The 25,885-nt window shown below is 44.8% G+C and overlaps 2 protein-coding genes across 2 annotated transcripts; one reads left to right on the forward strand and one right to left on the reverse strand.

Annotated features, from left to right (window-relative positions):
* The first annotated feature begins 2,127 nt into the window (after window positions 1-2,127).
* On the forward strand, window positions 2,128-4,360 carry LOC105843006 (uncharacterized). The gene is made up of 2 exons (XM_012697834.1): window positions 2,128-2,599; window positions 3,999-4,360. The coding sequence occupies exons 1-2, from the start codon at window positions 2,128-2,130 to the stop codon at window positions 4,358-4,360; spliced, it is 834 nt and encodes a 277-aa protein (XP_012553288.1).
* An 8,683-nt stretch (window positions 4,361-13,043) lies between these two features.
* On the reverse strand, window positions 13,044-25,471 carry LOC101743818 (acyl-CoA Delta(11) desaturase). Its single transcript, XM_038011744.2, has 5 exons — window positions 25,319-25,471; window positions 17,374-17,504; window positions 16,068-16,273; window positions 14,788-14,973; window positions 13,044-13,526 (listed from the first exon to the last, which is right to left on the reverse strand). Exons 1-5 carry the CDS (start codon window positions 25,452-25,454, stop codon window positions 13,277-13,279), a joined length of 909 nt encoding a protein of 302 aa, XP_037867672.1. The 5' UTR covers window positions 25,455-25,471; the 3' UTR covers window positions 13,044-13,276.
* Window positions 25,472-25,885: the final 414 nt, after the last annotated feature.

Below are 25,885 nucleotides of genomic sequence, written 5' to 3' on the forward strand. Positions count from 1 at the left end.
CCCGCCACCGGAGTAGAGTTCATCCATACTACCTGGAGCCACTGCGGTCATCCACAGTGCGATTCCAGAGATATTTTTTGCCACGTACCATCCGGCTATGGAATGAGCTCCCCTCCATGGTGTTTCCCGAGCGCTATGACATGTCCTTCTTCAAACGAGGCGGAGAGGTGGAGAGTATTAAGCGGTAAGCAGCGGCTTGGGTCTGCCCCTGGCATTGCTGAAGTCCATGGGGTACGGTAACCACTCACCATCAGGTGGGCCGTATGGTCGTCTACTTACAAGGGCAATATACATATATAATAAAATTATCATTCACAGCACGCTACAATGTACATAATCTGTCAATTGTTTCTATTAAATCCATTAGTTTGTATTTAGCGGTAGTGATTCTAAAGCATCCTAAAAACATCATCATCATCATAGTCGGTTGCTCTTGGCAGAGCAGTCGTGGTCATGTGGAATTCTTGTTTATTAAAGCCTTGACAGATGTTATCCATAGTTTGGGAACTGAGGCTTGGCGCACGCACTCGTTAGGTGGGGTTTTAGTAAGGTCTTTCACCTGATCAGTCCAACACATGGGGCTTCTTCTACGAGATCTCTTACAAATATTATCTTTAAAATACAAAATAATAAACTTGACAGTATGAATTTGACTCACTCGTTAGTGCAGTAATTAGCGGCCCTCAATATTGTGGCGAGGGTCGCGGGCTTTATTTCCCACATCGAGCAAATATTGCGTGATGAAAAGGCTTGTTTGATCTTTACTTGGGAGTTTATTATCTATGTATGTCGGCGCGTGTTTTTATAAACCATTAGTTCATGACTAATAAAGATGGGACGACAAACAACAGGTGCAAACATTAATCGAAAACAACACGTGCAAGATAAGAATCGTAAACAACATCGTCCTACCACGATACCTTGCTATTAAAACGCTCCGTTGTTGTCTCTCGAGCTCAGAAGCGAGCGAGTCGCCGTATCGGACGGAGCGCTCCTGCGTAATATACGCTCTGAGTTTATTTCTGGTTTTATTGACTTACGAAGACCGCCCGCTTACCATGTCGCTACCCGAAAATGGAAATACTCCAACATGTATACATCGGCGCAACCCTGCTATTATAGTAAAGAAAGCGATTGGTGGTAGTCTATGCCATGCGGCACATGTCACACATTCCCGAACCCTATGGAGGAAAGTCACATGCGGTCGCGATCCTCAACAGTGAGGGAACAATGAAGAAAAAGTATAGAATCTGCCAACATTAAGAGGTTCGATACGGAGTGGCGACCGCGTACGGGAAGACGTAGCACGGGTAGGCCTCCCACAAGATGGACCGACGAGCTGTTGAGGTTCGTGGGAATCCGCTGGATGCAGCAGCGCAGGACCGCTCTTTATGGCGAGGCTTGGGGGATGCCTATGTCCAGTAGTGGACGTCTGTGGGCTGATAGAAAAAGAATCGAAAAAATAACTAGGCTAAATTAAGGACCTCGGGGTCGGGAACCAGATGACTACGGTAGTTAGAACAATTTCTATTTATTTAAATTAATATAGGTAGTGTAAATAGTCAAATTATTTTATAATCAATCGGTCAACTTTCTATAAATAATTTAAATATCGTGATTGTACCAGTCAATTGGAGATGTGTACTACAGGAGTTCAGGACTCCAAAATCACACTTTTTTAAGGATTTTTATGACCTGGTAGCTAAGACCTGTCATGTCTTATTTTAATTTATATTCTTATTTTTTATAAAAAAATGATAATATGGAGTGAATGAAATGAAGATGATTAATTTGAGACATTAATCAACTGGGATTAAATTAAATGAAATGAAATGAGAACTGTAGATATGGGATGAAATATAATCTCATTGGTGGTCATTGGTGAGATTTTTTCAGTGGACTTTTTGGAGGATCTCGAAAAGCTACATCCAGCGGCTTTGTTTCATTTTCCCATATTTGTGCACTTTCACAGATATTAAAAAGTGAATAAACCACCGTTACACATTTAAACACATGCCAAAAATACAGGCAGAGCAAGGGAGTATGTGGCAGGACGAGTATATGGAAGCTTAAAGAAAGACCAGACAAGTTATAAGAACAGCCACGCGAGAGCACATGAATGACATAATGAAGAATATGGAAAACCTAATAAGTACGAATCAGGCTCGAAAATTCTACCAGGAAATAAGATCAGTAAAGAAGGCATACCAACCAATTGCACAATTTCTTGAAGACGAAGACGGAAACCTTGTGACTAACATTCGTGAGCTCAATGTAATGTGGAGTCAGTACTTTCAAAACCTTCTGAATTGCCCGCCGCCGACGGAAGATTTAGATGACAACCTCCAAGGTCCTGCGGAGGAAGAAGTGGAGCCACTGAACTTCAAAGAAATCAAAAATGCTATTATGAGGCTTAAGAATAACAAAGCGTCAGGTATTGACAACCTACCATCTGAACTGTGGAAATACGGCGGAGAAGCCTTGCAGTCCAGATTTTACAATCTTATTAAAATGATATGGGAATCTGAACAACAACCTGTCGAGTGGTATTCGGGGGTCATCTGCCCCATACACAAAAAAGGCAGCCGGAAAAAATGCAGTAACTACAGAAGAATTGCTTTACTACCTACAGCGTACAAAATACTGTCTTATAGTAACCGGCAAACTTCTTGAGCAAATGACCTTGACTGCGCAGAACCGAATTTTAGATCACTTTGGTGGTGAGGGTGAGGCGCGACGGCAGGGGAAATCGTATCGAGCGCGTTATTGGTAGATCAGTCGAACCTTGCGTCCCGCACCGCGCCCGTGTACCGCTTGCTCCCAAAAGTACGCTTGCGTACAGTGAAAAGTCTGTCGTTATTAACTGTTACGTTATTTGTATTATTTGCTTGTTGCCTTTGTTGCCATTGCTAAATGTTGAGTGTTTGTTGATTTTTTATAAAAAATACACTATGCCGCGACAAACTGGTGTAGTATTCAAAATAAAGGGTAGAAAAATTGTGTACGACGTATATTGCTTCATTATAAAACAGGGGAAGAATGATATGGAAAAAGTAAAACAGACTTCGGAAGCAACAAAAACATCAGTGAGTACTGTTAAGTGCATTATTAACGAAGCTAAAGGCTCTCGCCGTGTTTCGGACTCCGGGTAAGAAAAGATCAGGGAAGAAGAAAGTTACCAGAATGGATAGTTTCGTTCAATCTGTAATAAAAAGATGTAATAATAATAACTACATAACAAGCAGCGAAACTCCGTATCGTAGAAAGGCTTCGAAAAATTTAATGAAAATTTTTATGAAAGAGTTAGGCTTCAGATGGAAAAAAAAAATAGAAAGTAATCGGAAGCTGCTAATTGAAAAAAGTAACATTCGATTACTACGAATCGAATATCTTCAAAAAATAATTAATTATAGACAAAAAAGAAGACCGAACCGACCGAGTTGTAAACTACACCGATGAGCCCTATGTCGACTCATCACGATGATAGCGACTCGGGTGATGAAAACAGTGATGATGATGATGGTCAAGATCATGATAACGAAAAAAAAATTACAAATACCAGCTTCGCTTCAACTGAACGAAGACCTGGCAATAGCTCTAGTTTTGACTTAATAGAAGGAATATCTATTTTACCCCAAGATTAAATTATTACAATTATTAACCTATATTTTTTGTTGATGTTCTAATAAATATATAAATAAATACATAATATTTTGATTTTAATAATTTAATAGCATTATGACGCAGAGTAAATAATGTTTTTGCACGTTAGTGTACCATGCGCAAACTTACCCCCACTACGTCGACAAATGCTCAAGAAGTTTGCCGGCTATTATACCTTTTACTAAGCAGACTAAAGCCGTATTTAGACAAAATCATTGGGGATTATCAGTGCGGCTTCAGACGTAATCGTAATACAGTCGACCAAATCTTTACTCTGAAACAGTTAATAGAAAAAAGATGGGAGTATGCACAAAGTATTTATTCGCTCTTTGTAGATTTTGCTAAGGCCTATGACAGCATAGATAGATCGACTCTATATAGAATCCTCACGCACTTTAAAATCCCACAGAAGCTTGTGAGAGTGGTGGAGGTTGCTACTAGGGAAAGTAGAATGACGGTACGAGTTGGCGCTACTCTCACTGATAAGTTTGACGTTGTGAGTGGACTCAGGCAAGGGGACGCTCTGTCACCAATGCTGTTCAATCTGGCACTTGGACACGCCATAATATGGAAAGTGAACACACTTAATGGCGGAGTGTGGCTCAATGGACAGCACAGGGTGATAGGATATGCCGCTGACCTCGCTCTACTAGGAGAAAGAAATCAGCACGTAATAAACGCACTCAACTGCCTCTAACAAGAAGCCTCTCGGATTGGCCTTCGTGTGAGCCACGAGAAGACAGAGTATCTTCACATGCGTCGATACAAAAATATAAGACGGAAGCGAGAAGACCTAGTTGTGGGAAATACGAGGTACAAAGGAGTGGCCGAATTCCGGTACATTGGCTGCACTGTGACATACATCAATGACAGGGAAGACGAGATAGAAATACGTGTACAAAATACCCTACGATGCAATGCAGCCCTACACCCGGTTCTCTCTTCGAAGCTACTAAGCAGGCGCACCAAGATTCGGATATACAAGACTGTAGTCAGACCGATCTTATTGTATGGATGCGAATTATGGACGCTTACACAGAAAGAAGAGGCACAACTTCTCGTGACGGAGCGAAAGGTATTGAGAAAAATACTAGAACCAGTTCAGAAAGAAGACGGTTCTTGGCACGTCCGGAAAAACAAGGATGTGGAGAGGCTTTTTGATGAGCCAAATATTCTGGGGGAGATGAAGGCACGGAGGCTCGGATGGCTTGGGCATGTAGTGCGTATGGAGCAGGATCGGGCTGTGAAACGGGTGTACGCGGGTGTACCGTAGGGACTCCGCCCCATAGGGAGGCCCGAGTACCGCTGGTGACGCTGTGGAAGGAAATTTACGTGAGCTCCAAGTGTCGGACTGGCAAGATGTTGCGCTGCGCCGGGATGAATGGCAAAGTTTATTGTCGGAGGCCAAAACCCACTTCGGGGTCATAGCGCCAGTTCAGTAGTAGTAGTAGTAGTAGTTACACATTTAAACCCGAAGAAACACTAAATAGACAAAATAAAACAAATCACACAACTTCACTCTTCGCATTCCCGCCAAAAAGTCCTCAAAATCACACTAAGAATTTTTCTCCAACTACCCTCCTAAATATTATTTTTCTTTACAGTTCCTTTCAAGTTTAGTTTTAATACCAAGATTTCCTTTTATTCGTCGTACCGACTGACAACCCATACTTTCATAAGTCTTCATATATTAGTAACCTCACCCACACTTAATTAGTTTACTAGTCTTAATCTATCATTCTCCTTTTAATATTATTGTATCAATACTGGGCGAAGTAGCTACTTAGTTTATAGTCATTTTACCGTTATTAGGATTAGTCCCACTTTACTTATATTTTTATCTTCTATTATAGTTGTGGACACTAAATCCATGTTCAATTACCTCACCCATTCCTTTTAACACAAGTAATTAGATTAAGTAGAAAGATTAGATAATTCATTATTTTTGTAGTAATATTGTGGAAAATACTAAATTTATTTTATTTTTCCTGTTACAATGGTTTAGAACCATATTTTTATTTAGTTATTATACGTAGCCATTACGAATGATTCGACTAGTAATGTTACAACATTTTATAATGTACATTTAATTTTTATATTTTACAATTAACAAGATAATGTAAAAAAACCTTGTAAATATAAACACACTTTATCTTTGCACAATTGGAAAAATAACCACAAGGTCGGTTGTGTCGCCTACGATCGAAGCCGTTATTGTAGTACAATCACGTAAGTACCTCTAGTTAGCTTGTCTAAACTGCTAGAATTAAAAATAAAAAGTCACTAGTGGTCGCTCTGTGGTCGAAATTCGACCATAATTAATTTTATAAATTCTAAGTTTGAACATTATTATGGTTCTATTGTCACATTTCTATAATCATCATTTCTATTATAATCATTGTTTTACAATCATAGCCAAAGCTACACTATAGACATATAATATTAAAGACAAACAATTTTTATTTATTTATTTATGTACACACAGAAAAAAAGACATAGTACAGAGTAATAGGAAAATTATGTACAAAGGCACTGCTTATTTCTTTAAGAAATCTCTTCCAGCAGACCTGCGAGAGGATAATGAGAATAATAATAAAAAGTGATGAGTGTGTGTAGAACAAATAACACATATCTAAAATAACAAATACAACATGAGAATTATAGTAATGCCCATACACATACCAAATATTGTTAAACTTGAGTACAAAATATTATAAGTAACACAGTAACACTTGTATATACGAAGAGTATAGAACAATGATCATTCGGTTCATGAGAAATAAAATTGTTTGACCTTGTATTTAAAAACAGAAACAGACTTGCAAAAAAACAATATTACTCTATTCTCAATTTGACCACAGAAATTATACAATAAATAAAAGCGTATGTTTTTATTATTGACTAGCCGACCCGGCAGACTTCGTAGTGCCTCAATCGATAAATAAAAGACCTAAACTTTTGTATAAACTTAAACCAAACAAAAGGAATCCGTCCTACGGGGGACCCATCAAAGGAAAAACAAAATTGTTATTTTTATTTAATTCCGAACATTTTCATATTTATCTACCTTTTAAACCTTCTCTGGACTTTCACAAATAATTCAATACCAAAATTAGCCAAATCGGTCCAACCGTTCTCGAGTTTTAGCGAGACTAACGAACAGCAATTCATTTTTATATATTTATTTATTTATTTTTATTTATTTATACTTTATGCACAAAACAAAACTTGTACACAGGCGGGCTTAATGCCATGGGCATTCTCTTCCAGTCGACCATAGGGTGGTGCAGAGATAATGCATGGTAGGTGCATTGACAAAAGAATAACAAACAACAACAAAACAAAAAAAAGAACAAACTCAAAACAAAAATCTTCCTTAAAATAACATCTCAGTATTATAGAATACACATACTACAGTTTAATATACCTATCTATAAAATAGTAAAATACATACATACACATAATAACACACAATATAATATACATGTAAAGTAATAATATATAAATACACATGAAAATACACAATTTAGTATTATAGTTAAGAATGGCTAAAAGTAAATATATATATATTAATAATAATAATAATAATTGAAAAATAAAATAAATTACTTTGGAGATGATTCTTCCAGTTTTTTGTGGATGTATTCGCGAACTTTGAGTTTAAAGGTAAAGCGATTGCTGATCATCCTGATTTCTTTGGGAAGTGAATTCCATAATATTATGGACTGTACAAAGAAAGAAGAATGTAAAAAATCTGAGCGATGGATAGGACATTGTAAGAGACGATTATGTGAAGAGCGTAGACTTTTCTCATGGCTTGCGTTCAAGTATCTAAAATGCGATTTTAAGTAAGAGGGTGAGGAGGCAGAGTCCAAAATAGAAAACAAGGTAGTAAGCGCTCTCTCCTCTCTACGCTGACGGATCGGTAACCATTTCAGACGAGTTCGATGCACGGACACATGGTCATATTTTCTAAGATTGAAAACGAATCGAATGCAATTATTGAGAAGGCGGTCTAGTTTGTTGAGGAGATCTGCATTCAGGTCATAGTAGCACACATCACCGTAGTCTATCATAGGGAAAATTAAAGTCTGCACAAGCATGGCCTTTACATTCGATGGTAGCATATTTTTTAGCCGATAGAGAGATCGCAAGGTCCTGATGACTTTTTGACTAATGGATGTTATTTGCGCTCTCCAACCAAGTGTAGTGTCAATGTGTAATCCAAGATTTTTCACGTTTCGGCTAAAGGGGATGATTATGTCATTGAAAACAACAGGCGGCAACTTAAAATTACTGATCTTACTCATATTTCGATGGCTACCAACAATTATCGCCTGGCATTTGGTAGGATTCACCGCCAGACCAAACCTATCGGACCAATTTTTGATTGATTTTAAATCATTGTTTAGTTTGGTAATATTGTCCGATATGTGATCAACATCGGTTTGTGCGTACAGTTGTAGATCATCGGCGTAAAGATGAAATGCACACCGTAGCTCAGGGGTGAGAAAATTTATAAAAATTGAAAACAAGAGAGGAGAGAGGACACCGCCTTGTGGGACGCCAGATTCAAGACTACACCAGTTTGATGAGAGTTCGTCATTACGAACAGATTGCTGACGTCCCTGAAGATAGGAAGAGAACCAATCCAACGCCCCTTTTGAGACGTTGAGATGAGAGAGGATGGAAAGAAGGATATCGTGACAAACGGTGTTAAACGCGTTTGAGAAATCAACCAAAACTAGTATAGTGATTTTGGATTCTTCCAAGCCCACCCTGATATCACCTGTCACTTTCAGAAGCGCGGAAATGGTACTGTGGCCTGGTCTAAACCCAGATTGAAAAGGGCTAATTAGGGAATTATTAAATATAAATCGAGAAAGCTGCTTATGGACACAGATCTCGAGCACTTTGGATAGGAAGGGTAAGATTGAAATTGGGCGAAAGTGATTAGGAACAGAAGGGTCAGGAATTTTAGGTAGGGCACGAACATAAGCTCTGCGCCATAGGAAAGGAAACTCTCCAGAGTCAAGAGAGAAGTTAATAATATGATAAATTGCAGGTAGGAGACAGTCTAGGATAGTTATAATCATGCGGCGAGATATGTTGTCATATCCCACCGCATTAGATTTAATGGAAAGTATCACCTTTCTTATCTCAGAGGGGTTAACTGGGAAGAGCTGAAAGGGGGCAACATCTGGACGCTTTAGGCCAGACAAATAAGCTAACGTTTGATTTTTAGTTAAGGAATCTATCACGGAAGATGTGGAGAAGTGTCGGTTGAGATCATCTAATTGAATAATATTTGGAATGTCCAAACGTCGCGATCTGCCGATACCCAAAGTTCCGAGAAATTTCCAAACATCGGCAGGAGAAGAAGAAGCGATATTATCCAGAATGTGGCGGCGCTTGGCATTGCGTATCATTTGATTACACCTATTCCTAGCAGACTTAAAAAGGACCTAATTATCTTCTATGCGATTCTTTTTGTATTTTCGAAAAGCGCGATCCCTGCGAGGCATGGCCATCTTAACTCCTTCAGTCATCCATGGTGCAGGCGTTCGTTTCAGTTTTACTTTTCTAATTGGGGCATGAATATCGTATAATTTGATTACGATATTATTGAAAATTTCGACTTTGTGATCAACTGATGCAGCATCTACTAGGGGATCCCAGTTTATCTCGGCTGCATCATTTCTGAGTTTTTCAAGATCCATGCGAGCAAAGCAGCGCCTGTGCAGGGTCTTGGGAATAGGTTTTGGGGATTTAAGGATATAGGTAAGAAAAATTAGGTCATGATGAGAGAACCCTGGAGCAGAATGTTGACCATGAGAGGAAACTAAAGAAGGATTCGAGGTAAGGATTAAATCGAGCCAGGTGTCTTCACCGACGGTATTCAGGTGCGTAGCTTGTAGTTGCATTAGATGAAGAGTAGCTGATTCAATGATTTGAAGGAGTTTCTGGGATCTAGAGGAATTACCAGAAAGGATATTTGTGTTGAAGTCACCCATGATGATAAGATGTGCGTACTCAGAGCCCAAAGATTCTAATACTGTTTCGAACTCAGTAAAGTAATCAATATTAGGGGGACAATAGGTGACACCAATTACAGTTTTTACTCTCCTAACACAAACCTCTAGAAAAAGAAACTCCGCACTAGAGTTGGTAGAAGAAGAAGACAATATTTTATATGGAAACGTGCTGCGAAGATAAATGGCCACACCACCTCCTCTGCCGACCGTTCTATCATTACGGATAAGAATAAAACCTGGGAGAGAGAAAGAGGTCGACAGAAGAGTAGGCTTGAGCCACGTTTCAGATATCAGAATGACGTCGACGTTGGTATTGTAAAATGTATGATACAGTTCGCTATAATGACTGGCTACACTCTGTGCATTGATGTGGCATACGTTGAACTGGCAGCCAGATCTGTGGTCAAAAGTATGTCGTAAGAAGTCACCCAGGGTGTCGGTGGCTGAACCAAAACTTTCCTCTCCAGAAGACGTACTGGATTCATTTGCAGAAAAAAAAGAATCATCATCAGTATCTGATACACCTGATAAAAAAGACATAAATAATAAAATTAGAAAAAAAACAAATGTGTCTATGTGTAAAAAAAAAAAAAACCTAATCTATATAAATAAACTAATCTATATAAATATATACTAATCTGTATTAATATATACTAATCTATAAAAAAAAAAAAAAAAAACTGTCTATAAATAATAAATAAAAATAACAATTTGGTAAGATACAATCTATATGCATTAAAAACCAAAGAGAGAAAAAAATAATTAATAACAAACAAAAAGATTAAAGCGTATATCTCAACACCACCTGCCAGCTAACACCAATATAAAATATAGAAGATGTAAATTGAATTCAGTGAACATCAAGAAACATTTAGAAAGCATTATTAAATATAATCAAAATCCAAAACACAAAACAATAGAATAACTACACTACGTCTGGTACGTTTAAGTAATCTGTAACTGATTTTATACCAAAATACGAATGTTTTAAACTGTGTCATGAACCACCAACTTCATTGGACTGAGTGAAAAACAAAACAAATAACAATAAAATTATTGGAATAGAACTTAATTTATACAAACTTAAAACTACTTACCTAACAGTAATATATAGATACTACAGAAAAAAGAGAAACAAAAAAAAAAGATGAAATAAATGACATAATAAAAATACATACACACTTTTACTACATCAGTATGGTAATTTTCGAGTTGCCTATCTAAAGAACATTAAAGCACCATTACTTCCGAATTTTATGTTTTAGATTTCCCGCCTCATCACTCTTTCCACTCACATGAGATGCCACTGAAGCTTTTGGAAACTTCAACAGCAAAGGGCTCAGCTCTTCCATAGCTGTTACCTTATGACGTGTTCCATTACTTGTCTTGATAACTATGATTCCATCCTGGGTCCAGCAGGATCGCATTCCGAAGTGAGCTCTTGCCTTGATAAATATGGACTGCCTGGGCTTCGTCAAAAACTCCTTCAATGAAATTGAACAACCCTTTAGGTTAGACTTTGCTCTCCAAACATTGGATTTAATGTTTTCATTAGTGAACCTCACAAGAATGGGCCTGTTATACTCCTGACTTCGCGCACCAAGTCTGTGGCATACTTTTATGGATGAAGAAGAGACGTTTTTCAAGGCCAGCTTATTATTTAGCACATTTAAGATGACTGAAGTGCAATCCTCTCCGTCAACCTCAGTACATCCCTGGAAAAGCAAAGTCTTGCGTCGCTGCCGAGTCTCCAGACTATCAATCTGCTTCATGCACTCTCCGATTTGTGTCCGGAGCAGCCCAAGTATGCTAAAGACCAACTCTCTGAACGTACGGAACTCTTCAGCAACTTTATTTACAGTTTCCTTTGCAGGTCCCGCAGATTGAATCTGTGTTTCAAGTTCACCCATCTTCCGTGTGAAGTTTTCTTCTAAGTTCTTTTGAATAGTTAATATTTCAGCAAGTTGAGACATGATGGGCTTGAGTGTGAGGAACAAGATGTCACTTAAATGGTTGAAGGTGTGCTGGCTGGCGCTTTGCAGCTTTATTTATGACACATAAGCTGCTGCAAACGTTAGTACCAAATCACAAATACTTGGTACAAACTGGATGTTAAAAAATATTGATAAAAGATTATGTTTCTAATTTTCAATAAAATATTATGTTTAAAACACGTCTACACTTTTTTCACACCTACCCACTTATATAGATTTAATGTATTTTTATGCGTAATTTAAAAGAATTTGCATGACTCATGAAGCTAAAACAAGCTAGAGGACAGAGGGGGTTCTTTAGAAATTTGGCTATAGTATTTATGTGGAATCTTAGGCATGTGGTGTGGGCAGAACACCAGCCAGATGGTCAGATCTAGTAAAGAAAGCGATTGGTGTTAGTCTATGCCATGCGGTCCATGCCACACATGGCCGAACACTAATGGAGGTAAGTCACATTCGGTCGCGATCCTCGACAGTGCTGGAAAAGATTGGATACGGAAGGCGGAGGATCGTTCATTGTGGCGGACTATGGAAGAGGCATACATCCAACAGTGGAGAGATACAGGCTGATGATGATCATGATGGTTTCTCTACTATACTCATGGGAAGGGATTGAGCACTGTCTTTAAATGAAGTAAATGTTATATCAAATTAATTGTAAGAATACTGGTAGTGATTCCATTTAATAACTAGCAGATCAATACTATCACTCCTGGAAATACCATGCGGTAGCACTGGAATGACCAAATTTGTCCGGCTTATGATGCAAAAACGATCATATGATAAATTTATAGCTAATTTGACTTTATAATGAGTTTCAGTAACTGAAATTTCAAATATTTTTATTTTATTTTTTTAAGTTATAAATAACTAGCTAACCCGGCAGACTTCGTAGTGCCTCAATCGATAAATAAAAGACCTAAGCTTTTATATAAAATAAACTTAAAACAAACAAAAGGAAAGGAATATTTTTATTTCATTCCTAGCATTTTCATATTTGTATACCTTTTAAATCTTCTCTGGACTTCCACAAATATTTTAAGACCAAAATTAGCCAAATCGGTCCAGCCGTTCTCGAGTTTTAGCGAGACTAACGAACAGCAATTCATTTTTATATAGAAATATAGATGTATGATGTAAATATAATAACACCACTTAAGCTTAATAATAGAAAATTTACAATTCGTCCCTGGATACAGAATTAATGTAAGATTTGTACTGAATTTCTATACTTCGTTATGCTTCTACCGTAACTACAGGAAGTCTGATATTAGAAAGATATTTTTTTTTGGCTCCAACAATTTTATTATTTTTTATATTAATTATTTTCAACAAAAATAAAATAAAAAGGTTTTGAAAAAATTTCAAAGGTGAACCGGCTCAATGCTTTATTAAATAATAAATAGATACCATTAAATATTATTATGTCTGCTTTTTTTCCTACCTAAGCTGATAGATAGCCTTGAGAGGCTATGTATGTTGTTTGCTTAGTCATCAGTTGCTATGAAGGATGTTCTGCGCAAGTTAGATATATTTAAAAATGACATATGTAATTTTGAAAATCACACAAAAATCGGTCAAAGTTTAATTGTTAGCTTTAGACCCATCACCCCCTAGCTTGTTACGAGCCGCCTCGATCATTTCTGGACTGGCTTGCTTGAGGTCATACGTCCAACCAATCTTCTCGAATGTTCTGATTATCTTTGTGGATAGACTGAAGAAATCCATAGTTTCTGCTGCACGAAAGTCAAATGGGAAGACATGATGAAAGTTGTGATAGCCCTCGCCGTACGTCAGGACCGAAACTAGAATATTCTCTGATGCTTCAATGTTTCTGAGGAAAAGTAATATAATAAAAATACTGCTGAATCAGTCTTATCGTACGATTTTTATCTAAATCATTAATGTAGTTATTTTACATTGAAATGATTCAGATTTTTTCTTTAATTATATGAAAACTAACTGAGGTGTAACTATACGGGTAGATACCATCCCGCCTGCCGCAATTTAATCGTGCATTGAGAGGTCTGAAGGGTTTTTCAGAAAATCGACTTTGTCTCAAGCTGAGTGGCGGATTTCATGTGTTTATGTCTATGGGCTCCGATAATCAGTTTGTATCAGGTGGGTCGTGAGCCCGATCGCCCTTCTCCTCCATCAATTGTGTTCCTCATATCTGAGGGTCCGGACCGCTTCCATGCGTCGCTTTCGTCCTCAAGATATTCTGCCTTCCCATCCTGTCGTTGATCACTCGGAGAGTATCGCGGACGGTGGAATCAAGCTGCTTTCAGACTACGCTATACTATAGTGTCATGAAAACTATCTGCGGAGTAACTAAACGGATAGATATCATCCTGCCTGCCGCAATGAAATCGTGTCTGGAGAAGCGTGATGAGTGCCATCGCAGCGGTTGTTCAGTAAGTCGACTTAATGTCATAAGGTGACTGGCGGTGACTTAATGTCATAAGGTTTCACGTGGTGATATCTATGGGCTCCGATAATCACTGTGTAGCAAGTGGGCCATGAGCTCGGTCACCTTTCTCCTCCACCAATTGTGTCCCTCATATCGGATGGTCCTGACCGCCTCCATCCGTGGCTTTCGTCCTCACGATGTTCTGGCATCTCATCCTGTCATTGGTGGACGTGAACGTGGATGAGCTCAGGGCCCACCTGATGTTAAGTGGTTACCGGAGACATCTACAGCGTAAATTCGCCGCCCACCTTGAGACATGAGTTGTAAAGTCTCACTTCTATCAGTACAACGGCTGCCCCACCCTTCAAACCTAAGCGCATTACTGCCGAAATAGGCAGGGTATTTGTACCTGCCCGTGCGAACTTACAAGACGTCGTGAGTCTTGAGTAAATACGCAAATTTTAATTTTGCAAGTTTGATTTTTGTTACACGATTTTATTCTTTCACCGTGGAAGTCAATCGTGAAAATCGAGTACGTGTTTCATTTGAAAAATTGGTATCTACCGGCGGGATTCGAAAACCGATGCATCGCTGCATACGAATGCACCGGACATCTCATCCTTTATGCCACGGCGACTTCAAAACTACAACGAATAAATATTTGGTTAAAGGTAGGCTTACTCACTCGTTGTAAGGTTTATAGCCGTACATATGAGCCAAACTGTTAACAGTCAGTTCACAATGCAGCACGTAGAGATACCGTATGAAGCATTGCCAGGCAATAGCGCATTTCCAATCTTCCCCGATCAAGAAGATGTTCATTAATGTTGGTATTAGAAAACAGAATAGGATTGTTAATTGATTGTGGTATCTAAAAAGAAAGAAACACCTTTATCACATTTGTGTTTCTGTAGGGAAAATCTTTTAAGGTACTTTCCCCCTAAACAATGCACAATGTTATCTGTACTTAAGGCTTTTGCGTGAAATTCATAAAATATTTTTGAATGGTGTCTTCTTCATCCCTCATTTTTTGAATAAAACATGTCTACTATGCCGGTATGTATTTTTTTACATAAAAAAATAAGTAATTCAACTTCGGCTACTCCCATATAGTGCATGTTCATAGTGTATAGTGTAATATTCAAAATAGTTTTAAATAAAAATCTCGTTATCGTGTTGTAGAAGTACCGTGTTATATGAGGGTTTGGGGAGTTTTTTTTTTTTGCGGTGTTGGCAGACGAGCTTACGGCCCACCTGATGGTGAGTGGTTACCGTCGCTCATGTACTCAGCAATGTCAGGGGCAGAGCCAAGCCGTTTCCTACTGTTTAATACTCTCCACAAGCCTCGTTTGAAGAAGGACATGTCATAGCGCTCGGAAAACACCGTGGAGGGGAGCTCATTCCATAGCGGGATGGTACGTGGCAAAAAAGACCTCTGGAAATGCACTGTGGATGACGTAGTGGCTCCAGGTAGTATGGATGAACTCTACTCCGGAGGCGGGCGGTACGATGGTAAAAGCGAGATGTCGGTATCATCCCAAACAACTCCTCAGAGCACTCCCCATGGAACATACGGTACAGAATACACAGGGAACCGAAGTCTCTCCGCAGACCCAGAGGTTCCAAACGATCCGTAAGAATGGGATTATCGACAATCCGAACGGCTCTTTTCTGTATGGAGTCAAATGGAAGTAGCAGGTATTTGGGAGCCCCAGCCCAGAGGTGGAAGCAGTACTCAGTACTCCACGCGAGGCCGGACCTGTGCTTTGTAAAGCAAAAGTCTTTGTCCAGGCATGAAGTACCGCTTCGCTCTATTGAGGACTGCCAGCATTTACCCCTTACTTTTCGTGTTAGAGTGGAACTGTGTGTGTCTTTTAGGTTTATTGGCAAACATATTCCTTATTATTATTATAACATCCAAGACACAGCTTAAATATAAATTCAAAGGTAAAAGTAATATCATACTTATGTTCAAACATCAAATGAGAATCGCTTTCTATGTCACTCATGTCAATCAGCTTTCCCTTCGTAAGGACACTTTCGTTCTTCTTCACCATCAGCCATCCTATGTGGGAGAAGAAGAAGCCTCGTTTCACGTTGTGAGGGTCGGCATCGGTGTCAGCAAACTTGTGATGGAGTCTGTGATCCCTCACCCAGTTGTATATTGAATTCTACGGTGGGAGACAAAATTGAATCTTACTTACTTACTTTTAGCATACATATACGAAGTCCAACTGTAATTAAATGGAATTAGGAGTCATGGCTATCGAGTTTAGGTTCATTACAATTATTTATTTGCAGTCCATTGTACACACAATCACATTAATTATCAACATGAAAAAACACAGTTCTCTTGTCACTTCCAGACAAGCAACTGCTGGTGGAAAGGACATTAGAAAATATCTATTAAAATCCATATGCATAGAGATCTACTAAAAGAAAGGTCTGCAAAATTATAAAACAGCATAAGATATATCAAGAATTATGCTACTGTAATGAGTTGTAATAATACTTATTTATCTGAAGGATTGTGGGCATACCAGACGAGTAGCACACGAGTTTCCAAATCATTTAACAACTATTTAGCCACTGAAAGAGCTCGTCTAGCTTATATTATTCTTGTTACAATAACTTCAACAATTGATTTTGAAAACCAATAAACAAAAAAACACACTATATTGCTACCCGAGTAAAAGGATGCCGTAGTAAAAATCAATTAATCTTATTTTCAATTTGGTGATCGCGGTTAGAATATGAACTGAAGAAAACACTAAAATTATATTTTTTCGATTCTTTTTCTACCAGCCCAAAGACGTCCACTACTGGACATAAGCCTCGCCATAAAAACCGGTTCTGCGCTGCTGCATCCAGCGGATACCTAAGTTCATCTTGTGGGAGGCCTACCCGTGCTACGTCTTCCCGTACGCGGTCGTCATTCCGTATCGGACGTCTTAATGTTAGAAGATTCTATACCTCTTCTTCATTGTTCCCTCACTATTGAGGATCGCGAATGCATGTGACTTTACTCCATAGTGTTCGGTCATGTATGGCATGGACCGCATGGCATAGACTACCAACAATCGCTTTCTTTACCAGATCTGACCATCTGGCTGGTATGCTGCCCACACCACATGCTTAAGATTCCATTACATAAATACTATAGCCAAATTCCTAAGGAATCCCATTTGACCTCTAACCTGTTTTAGCTTCATGAGTCAGGTTTAGGCATTCTATTATGGTTCAAATAAAATAAAAACAAGATGGCAGTTACCTGGCCACTGCTGCAGAAGAGAGCCATCAAGAGAAACTTCATAGGTGCTTTGACTTTGTAAGATCGATGCGTCCACAGCCTATGCACTCCGCAAGTAATACCTATTCCAGAGAAAATAGTCATAGCGTAAGCTGAAACAAAAAAAAAAGTTTGTTGCTGGCAAATCAAATCTTTAGGAGAAAGAAAAATGGTCTGTGGGGTATTATAGAGAAATTAAGACATTATGTTTATAATAATTTTTTTTAAGAAATTTCTTAATATTATTGAAAGTTTAAAAATCATGAATCATGAACTTTGAACTTTAAAAATAAGCAAGGATGCCGGTCCTGAATCACAAAATATTGTGGTTACTGTTACCTTTTTAAATTAAAAAATTGTCCCATTTGATGATACTGATGAGAGTTGACTGTTTATATTTATAAATGTTACGGTAAAAGTAGATATTGCGGCAAATGTACACATTTTCCGGTAAATGTGCATATTTGCCCCCTTATTTGGGTAATGTGCATTCAACTAACATTTACAATTTCAAAGAAGGTAAATGTAGATTGAATTCACAATGACCATGTCGTTTTGGTAAATGTGAGCGTGGCATACAAAATATGAAATCGCAAGTGCTGGTTGTAGTGGTGCGCATGCGCACCACATTACTAGCTTACCTTTTTTTTTTTTTTTTTTTGGTATCGATGGGGAATCCCAGTCTTTACGGATACCCGGCCGACGGGGGTCGGACCGGGTTATGTCGGACTCCGCGCCTCCGGTGGAACAAAGAGGAAGAAGTCGCGAACCGAGGTCCGCGCCCTCGACCAATTAGTCCACGGAGACTACGCCTTGAGAAAGGCGCGCTGGGCTAAGTTCAGCTCGCGCCGAACCCGCCCAGCTTAACGACTACCGACTAAAACCCAACGAGCTCCTTCCTTTCCGGCATAGGGGGAACCCACGATACCGCAGGGAAACGCGCCCCGCAGGCCCCCACACCGGCTCCCAGCCTGACGAACGGCGGGATCAACGTCGGCCATTGCTGACCGCAACTTCTTCGTGAGGTAGGCACCGGAGCCACAGCGCCCTATACCCTCACCACCACAACTGGACTATCGTGTCGAGCATCAGGCGCCCCCGCGCCCGACGCCCGACGGTCCCTACGGGAGCTGAGCGGGGGCCCTTCGCCCGCGCCGCCCACCCCGTCTCTTTCGCCTGAGTGCAACTGAGTTTGGGTCGCACTCTCTGTCTCGCTCCTCCGTTTCGCGGAGCGTCATGACCAGGTCCGCATAGTCGGCCATCGCTCTCCAGCAACGCTCGTCCTCGACCATGCGGGACACTACGACCGGCAAACTTAAGTCTGCCCCGAGCACCGCGACGAGTGACTGCCGCGGATACTCCCACCTCGGGCACGCTTCGAGGGCGTGCTGCGCGTCGTCGTCTGGATGCCCGCATTGGTGGCATCCGGGATGCGGCTCTCTCCCGACCCGCCACAAGTACCTCCCGAAGCAGCCATGCCCCGAGAGGACCTGCGTGAGCCGGAAGTCGAGCACGCCGTGACGCCTGTCAATCCAGGCCTCCAACACGGGCACCAGGGCTGCGAGGGTGCGCCGCCGGGTTCGAGAACCACGGTGGATCTCCTCTGCAGCCAGCCTCTCTTTCCACTTCAACGTTGCCACGCGACGCGCAGCACGCCTCCATCGGGCGACGACAGACAGACGGGGCACACTTCCCCGACCCAAAGATTGCGCCCTGCGCCGGTACACCGCGGCCAGGACCTCGGCCTCGTACTCCCACGGAAGGGAACCGGCGAGGGCGCAAGCGACCTCCGTCGAAATGGTGCGGTAGCCCCGCACGACCCTCACCGCCAGCACCCTCTGAACCCTCTGCAAGAGGGCCGCGTTGCGAGCGGAGAGCGTGGGCGACCAGACGGGAGCGCCGTACAGGGCCATGCTCCGCACCACTCCCAGGTAAAGACGCCGGACCGACTTTCCTCCTCCTCCAATGTTCGGGAGCAAGCGGGCTAAGGCACCCGCCGCCCCGAGCAATTTCGGGACCAGCACATCAAAATGCCGGTCAAAACTCCACCTGCTGTCCAGCACGAGCCCCAGATATTTAAGTTGGGACCGGACAGCGATCGCAGTCCCTCCGATGGTTATGCTCGCGCCGGGAGGAGGCCCCTTCCGAGCCGGGTGAAAACACACGGCCTCGGACTTGTGCAGGGCGACCTCCAGGCCGAGCTTCCTTATTCTGGCTACGACTGTTGCCACCGCAGCCGCAGCCAGGATCGACGCCGAACGGTAGTCGTCTCCGCGGGCCGTCACCAGCGTGTCGTCGGCGTAGCAGATGACCTGCACGCCACGCAGGTTAGCCCCGCGGAGGACCCAGTCGAACCCGACGTCCCACAGGAGCGGACCCAGAACCGACCCCTGCGGGACACCACACGAAACCGCTTTGTGTCCCCACCCCCTCCGTTCGGGGAAGACCACAGCCCGCCCTGCGAGGTAATCCTCGATCAGGTTCCGGAGACCGGTGGGGACGCGGTGAAACCTTAACGACTCCAGGATCGTGCTCCAGGGGATCGTATTGAAGGCGTTGGATATGTCTATAGACACCGCCAACAACACGCCTCCCCGGGAGCACGCCTGGTCGGAGAGGTCGCGGACGCGCTGGACCGCGTCCAAGGTCGAGCGACCCCTCCGGAACCCGTACTGAGAGTCGGCCAGATTTGGCCCGACATTTTCAAGGTGCCGCACGAGGCGACCGGCAACGACGCGCTCGAGAAGCTTGCCGGCCTCGCTCAGCACGACTATTGGGCGATACCCCGATGGCTGGTCTCTGGGGCGCCCCTCCTTGGGGATGAGGACCAACCGACCCGTCTTCCATTCTTCCGGGAACCTGCCCTCTCGGAGGCACCTGCTGAGCAGCCCTCGGAGGACAGGTCCCAGACCACCCTCAGTCTGTAATGCCAGCGCCCAGGCCCGATTCGACAGTCCATCGGGACCTGGCGCCGTCCTCCTCGCCTTCATTTTTTCGATGGCCGCACCGAATTCCGCCGGCGACACCTCCTCCTCTTCTGCACCAATCTGAGCTCCGGTTGTCGGTGTTATCATGACGGGGGGAACGAAGGGAGTTCCAGGTGCGTCTGGAAACAGTCCCCCAATCACGTGCCGAACGATGTCAGGCGGCAGGGTGCTCGTCGCGGGCGGGGCCCAAGAGCGCATTGTGCTCCGCGCGAGGCGATACGGTCGCCCCCACGGGTCGCGGTCCAGCGTCTCCAAAAGCTCCTTCCACGCCGCCTCCTTCGCCTCTCCAATGGCGACGCGCAGGGCCCGCACGTCCTCCCGGTACTCCTCGTACGCCCGGTCCTCTTCTTCCTCGTCCCGGTGCCTCCGACGACGGAGGTGCTGATATTTTCGACGACTACCGGCGCATCGGCGTCGCAGGCCGGCGATCCCCTCGTTCCACCAGTAGACTTGGCGCCTCGGCGCGTACGCTCGGACGCGGGGCATGGCGTAGTCGCAGACTCGCGACATCGCCTCGCGCAGCCGCTCCGCACCCTCGCGCACGTCCGCCGGCTCGCCCAGGGAGTCCAACCGCCAGGCCTGGACGACGGCCGCCTCCTGCAGCCGCTCCGTGTCGAGGCGCTTCAGGGCCCAGCGCGGGCCCTCCACGCCGCCACCAAAGGGCAAAGTCGTTACCGAAGAAGACTCCGGGGCCGCGGCCACACGGAAACCAATGTAGCGGTGGTCGGAGAGCGTCTCCACGTCGACCAACACCTCCCAACCGCAGACGCGGCGCGCGACGTCGGGGGTCCCAAAAGACACATCCACCACGGACCCACCCGAACGACGGACGCATGTGTTCTCGGCGCCGCGGTTGAGGACAACGAGACCGCTCCCGACCAACCACTCCTCCGTCTCCCGTCCCCTGGGACAGGTGACCGGGGAACCCCAAGCGGACGACTTCGCGTTGAGGTCCCCGAGAACGAGCGCGCGCCTTGAGCGCGACCTCCCCACGACCTGACCGAGTTCGTCGAGAAAAGACTCGAATTCGGCGAGCGGCCGGTTGGGGGAGAAGTACACCCCGACGACGAGCAAGCCCGCCCAGAAGACTGCGACGAAGCCCCGACCCCTCTGCACGACGTCGAATTCGGGCGGAGCGCCCACCGCTGACCGACGCTGGATCACGGCCACCAGGCCGTCAATATCTCCCGCCCAGTCGGGAACCGAAGGGACCCGGTAGGGCTCGGCGACGACCGCCAGATGGGTCAACCGCTCCGCCATGCTCTGGATCAGCAGGTCCTGAGCTCTGGCGGAGCGATTGAGGTTGCCCTGTAAGATATGATACGGGCTGCCGGTCATTATTCGTCGTCCATTGGTGTCGCCGCAGCCGTACCGGGCTGACTCCGCCGTTTCTCTTCGGCGGCGCTGCTCCTCTGTTGCCTTTGTTTCGGGGGCTTGGCGCAAGCCTTGCCCCCGGAGACGTGCGCTGCAGGCCTACCGGCGCCGGCGCAGATTGTACAATGCGGGGTGAGCGCGCAGCCCGCGGACTTGTGGCCGGTCTGGCCGCAGCGGTAGCACTCACCACTGCGGTCCACCGACGATGGGCAACGGGCACTCACGTGGCCCAGTGCGTGGCAGCGGTAGCACTGCAGGCGCCTCGCCTCGAGGAGTTGCGCGCGAAGGACGCTCCACCCGATCCGCAGCTTGTTGACGGCCAATATTTTTTTGACACCCGCTATGGGGCATCTGACCAAGACCTGGCCAGTGCCTCCGGGGCCCATTTTTATTTCCCCAACCTTCACAATGTCGGGGGGGCACTCTCCAATCCTGGCGACCTCGGCAACAAGCTCCTCCCGGGATATGGATTCGTCGAGGCCGCTCAGTCTGACAGCGGCCGTTATTGTCGGCCTCGAGACGACAATGCTGTCCGAGGGCAAAACCTCCCGTAATTTCTCCGCCAGCAAATCAGCTTTTTCGTTCTGGTCGGCGCCTTCTACGACCAATACCTTTGCTCCCGTCACCGCCGAGCGTATCCGCTGGATAGGGATCCCCAGCTCTGCCGGATCGATTTTAGCCCTGGCCTCGGCGAGGACTGCCCGATAGGTGACTCCGCGCTCGACGGCCTCCGGCTGCAGCTTGACAATAACTGCCTGCGAGCGGGGTGGCCGGAGTCTCTTCTTCTTTTCCTTCAGGGGCGGTGGAGCGGGCACGGTGCCGGTCGCCGTCGCCGTCCTCGGCTTGGCGCCTCTTCGGGCTACCGTCGTCCAGGCTTCCGTCAGAGCAGCTGGGGCGGGGGGGAATGTCCGTGGTTCTGGTTGAGCCGGCTGCTGCCTGCTTTTCGGCGCCTTCTTTTTCTGCGGGCCACCACCGTTGGGTGCCGCCGTCGCGACTGCAGTTGTTGGTCCGGGCGTCGGCATTGATTCTGCTGCCGTTGGTGGTGTCGGCGTCTTTTCTTGACCGCGGCTTCTCCTGTGGTCTGCGGCCAGGGGTGGTCTCATCCTGGGCTCTGGAGGCAGTCGCGCTTCCAGCCCAGAGAGGCGCGCATCCAGCATGGTGCCGACCGCACGCATGATGCGCTGGAGGCGCCGCTCCTCCTCGTCGTCGCTCCGTTGGATCGGGGCGGGGGCGGGTACGGGGGCGGGGACGGCTGCTGGCGATCCCACGGCCTGGGCCAGGCGCGCCATCTCCGACCTCATGTCGGCGATCGCATTCTTGAGGTGCAGGATCTCGGCCTCCTGCCTCCTGCAGAGCTCCTGCAGTCTCTTCGTCTCACCGTCGGTAGTCCTTGCTGCCATATCTTCCTTGGCCTCCCGAATGGCGGCAGCCATCTCCTTCAGGGCACGTACGTATGTGCCCTTCAGGTTCCCAGACTTGGCCGCGATTGCTACGGCCAGCTTCGCGGACTCGTCTAGTCGACGTTCGGGGTCGAGTGCTGGTTCCCCCGTGCTGCCCGCGACGGCGTCTTCCCTCACTCGCAGCTTTCGGACACTCTCGGTGACCTCTCTCTCGGCGCGCAGCGCCAGCTCCTCTCGTTGGGCCTTCACATACGCCTCCTTGGCGGCGGCGAGGCCAACGTACTGCCCGGTTGTGGGCGGTCTTCCTCTGCCCCTCTTTGACGGGGTCTTGGAGGCGGCTCTTCCGGCTGAGCACGCCGTCTCTTCACCGGAGCTGCTCTCTGAGCACTCCGTGCTGGAGCCCTTCAGCCTCTTTCTTCGGCTTCCAGTCAGTGACGAACGGCCCGAGCTGGCCGTCGCCATGCTATCGTCCGACAAGACGTTTGCTGCTTCGTTGTCCTTCACGGACCCTCCTCGACGTTCTTTGTTTTCTCCGTCCTTCGCGGACACCCTACCACCGTCCTTCACGGACCTCTTCGAACAGTTATTGCCCCCCCCAGAAGACGAGGGGCAGCGTGCGGCCGATCGCTCGGCCGCACGGAGGGATTCTCCCCCCGCGGAGCGGGAGGTACCCTCCTGGGGTAATTCTTCTTTATAACTGGACATTTTTTCATTATGTTAGTTCCTGTTTTTATTAGCCAGGGGTACGGTCCCCTGGGACGCCCTCGCGACTGGTCTCCCACCAGCCATGCATCCCATCGCCGGGCGCCAGAGCTTAAGATTGGGGTATTTTTTATAGAGGTTTACGTCCTCGCAGCCCCGTACCTCGCGGCAGCGGCCCCCGTCCCCCACACGGTGAGGATTACGGGTTGGCCGGCAGTCCATCGAGTGCAACGAGCAGCACGACAGACCACCGCCCTACGCTCGAGTGAGCACCAATCCACGCAGCCACGCCGGTATACCGGTACCCCCCTCTGGAGGGCGTTCCCCTGTAGCTGTGCAGCCGGGGACATGGCGACCAGCGGCCGGAAGAAGCGCAAACAACGCCGGCTCGCTTTCTCAACGACAAAGGCAGACCAAGAGCGGCCCGCCACCTCCGGTGGGTCACGCCGAAAATAGTTCGGACGTGGCCCCAAAACAAAAAGATGAAAAAAGAAAAAGTAAAACCAATAAGACAAATAAAACAAAAGAAGGCAATACAAACAGAAAATAAAACAAAATAACATAAAGGGCAAGATAAAACGAAGGGGGAAAATGGGAACGAGGAGGCCCGGGCATCCCCAGAAGAAACACCCTTCAGCCAGTGAAGGGCGTGGAGAGCCCGGAACCCCCCGTGCTGGTTTTGGTCCGCGTCGCTCAATCTCCCCCGCCGTGACACGACGAGAAAGAAGGAGCGATACCCCTGGGAGTGTGACTGCTCCCAGAAGCCCGTTATCCGCCACCTACGGACGCGCCCGGTGGAAGTCCAGCAAAACTCCCCCACAGACGGAGCCCCCGGCCACGCTGAGTGCGCGCCGGGGGGCCCGCCCAGGTCCCGGGATTACTAGCTTACCTAACCTAACCTAACCTAACCTACGACATATTGTATAATATGCAAAGAAAAGTATATTTTGTTTGTCATTTACATTTTTTAATTAAAATTATTTTCGTTAGTAAAGCCTCTTGTATTATGTTTATTTAAATAAATATTTTTTTACTGCAACTACATTATTAATTTATTTGTATACCACCTTTTCTTAAAACATGAAGGTAAGAGTATTCATTTACCAAAACGTGAAGTCAAGAGTACACATTTGCCGAGAAATGTACATATTATTATACATTATATTCAGTTCACATATACCTGACTTTTTGGCAAATTTGCACATTTACCGGTAAAAGTGTACATTTCCCAAGAGTGTACATTTACCGTAACAATAACAATTAAAAAAAAAATACTTTATAAATTGAGACCTGTAATCTCTCATCTGAATAAAAGAGTCTTTTTTTCATATATTTTCTCTCTCCGCCTCTTCTATGAAAAACAAAGAAAAACAATGAAATTGTACAGGGACATCAGCCGTTTTGCACATTGCTTTGCCCAATCCACAAAATAATTAGCTAGAAAGTAAATCAAGAAACACTTACCAAATAAAAAGGTTCCTAATTGTAGGGGAAATGCGTATTTGCAACACCAATAAAAACCAAAAATATGAAATAACGAAATCACTAATAATGATTCCCATTTAATTTTATTTTTGAAGACAAACATTTTCTTGAACATTTATCTCAAAAATTCGCATTCTGCATTTGGTTGCATGCATTTTATACATATTAACTTAACTTGCATTAGGGTTCCACAGTGCGAACATACTAAACCTTCTAACACGTACGTGAAACATTACACACTGTATAATATAATCCATTAAGTCATTCACAATGTAAATATCTGTTAATTGTCCCTTTTAGATCCACTAGTTTCTATTAGCGGTATGTAGTGATTCTAAAGCATCCTAAAATACAGAATCTAGATATATATTAACTAGCGGCCCACTCCGGCTCCGCTCGGGTCTTTAACAAAAATTTCAACGATATTCGACGTTGTTTTATTTTTTTAAATAAAAGAATGCTTACTGCGGCATAACTATAACAGTTAGACATATGCTGTCGCGACACTTTTTGTAAATAATAATTTGTTCTACAAAGTCGTAGTAC

This window comes from Bombyx mori, chromosome 6, assembly GCF_030269925.1.
Source record: "Bombyx mori chromosome 6, ASM3026992v2".
Classification (NCBI taxonomy): domain Eukaryota; kingdom Metazoa; phylum Arthropoda; class Insecta; order Lepidoptera; family Bombycidae; genus Bombyx; species Bombyx mori.

Bases quoted from the DNA above. Each gene is read 5' to 3' on its own strand.
- LOC105843006 (XM_012697834.1), top strand. From the start codon at position 2,128: ATGAAGAATATGGAAAACCTAATAAGTACGAATCAGGCTCGAAAATTC. The intron at 2,600-3,998 runs GTAACTACAGAA...CGCTCTTTGTAG, and splicing joins AGGCAGCCGGAAAAAATGCA to ATTTTGCTAAGGCCTATGAC.
- LOC101743818 (XM_038011744.2), bottom strand. From the start codon at position 25,454: ATGTTCAAGAAAATGTTTGTCTTCAAAAATAAAATTAAATGGGAATCA. The intron at 16,274-17,373 runs GTAACTGCCATC...CTCCCACCGTAG, and splicing joins TCTTCTGCAGCAGTGGCCAG to AATTCAATATACAACTGGGT. The intron at 14,974-16,067 runs GTATGATATTAC...CTTTCTTTTTAG, and splicing joins CATTTGATGTTTGAACATAA to ATACCACAATCAATTAACAA.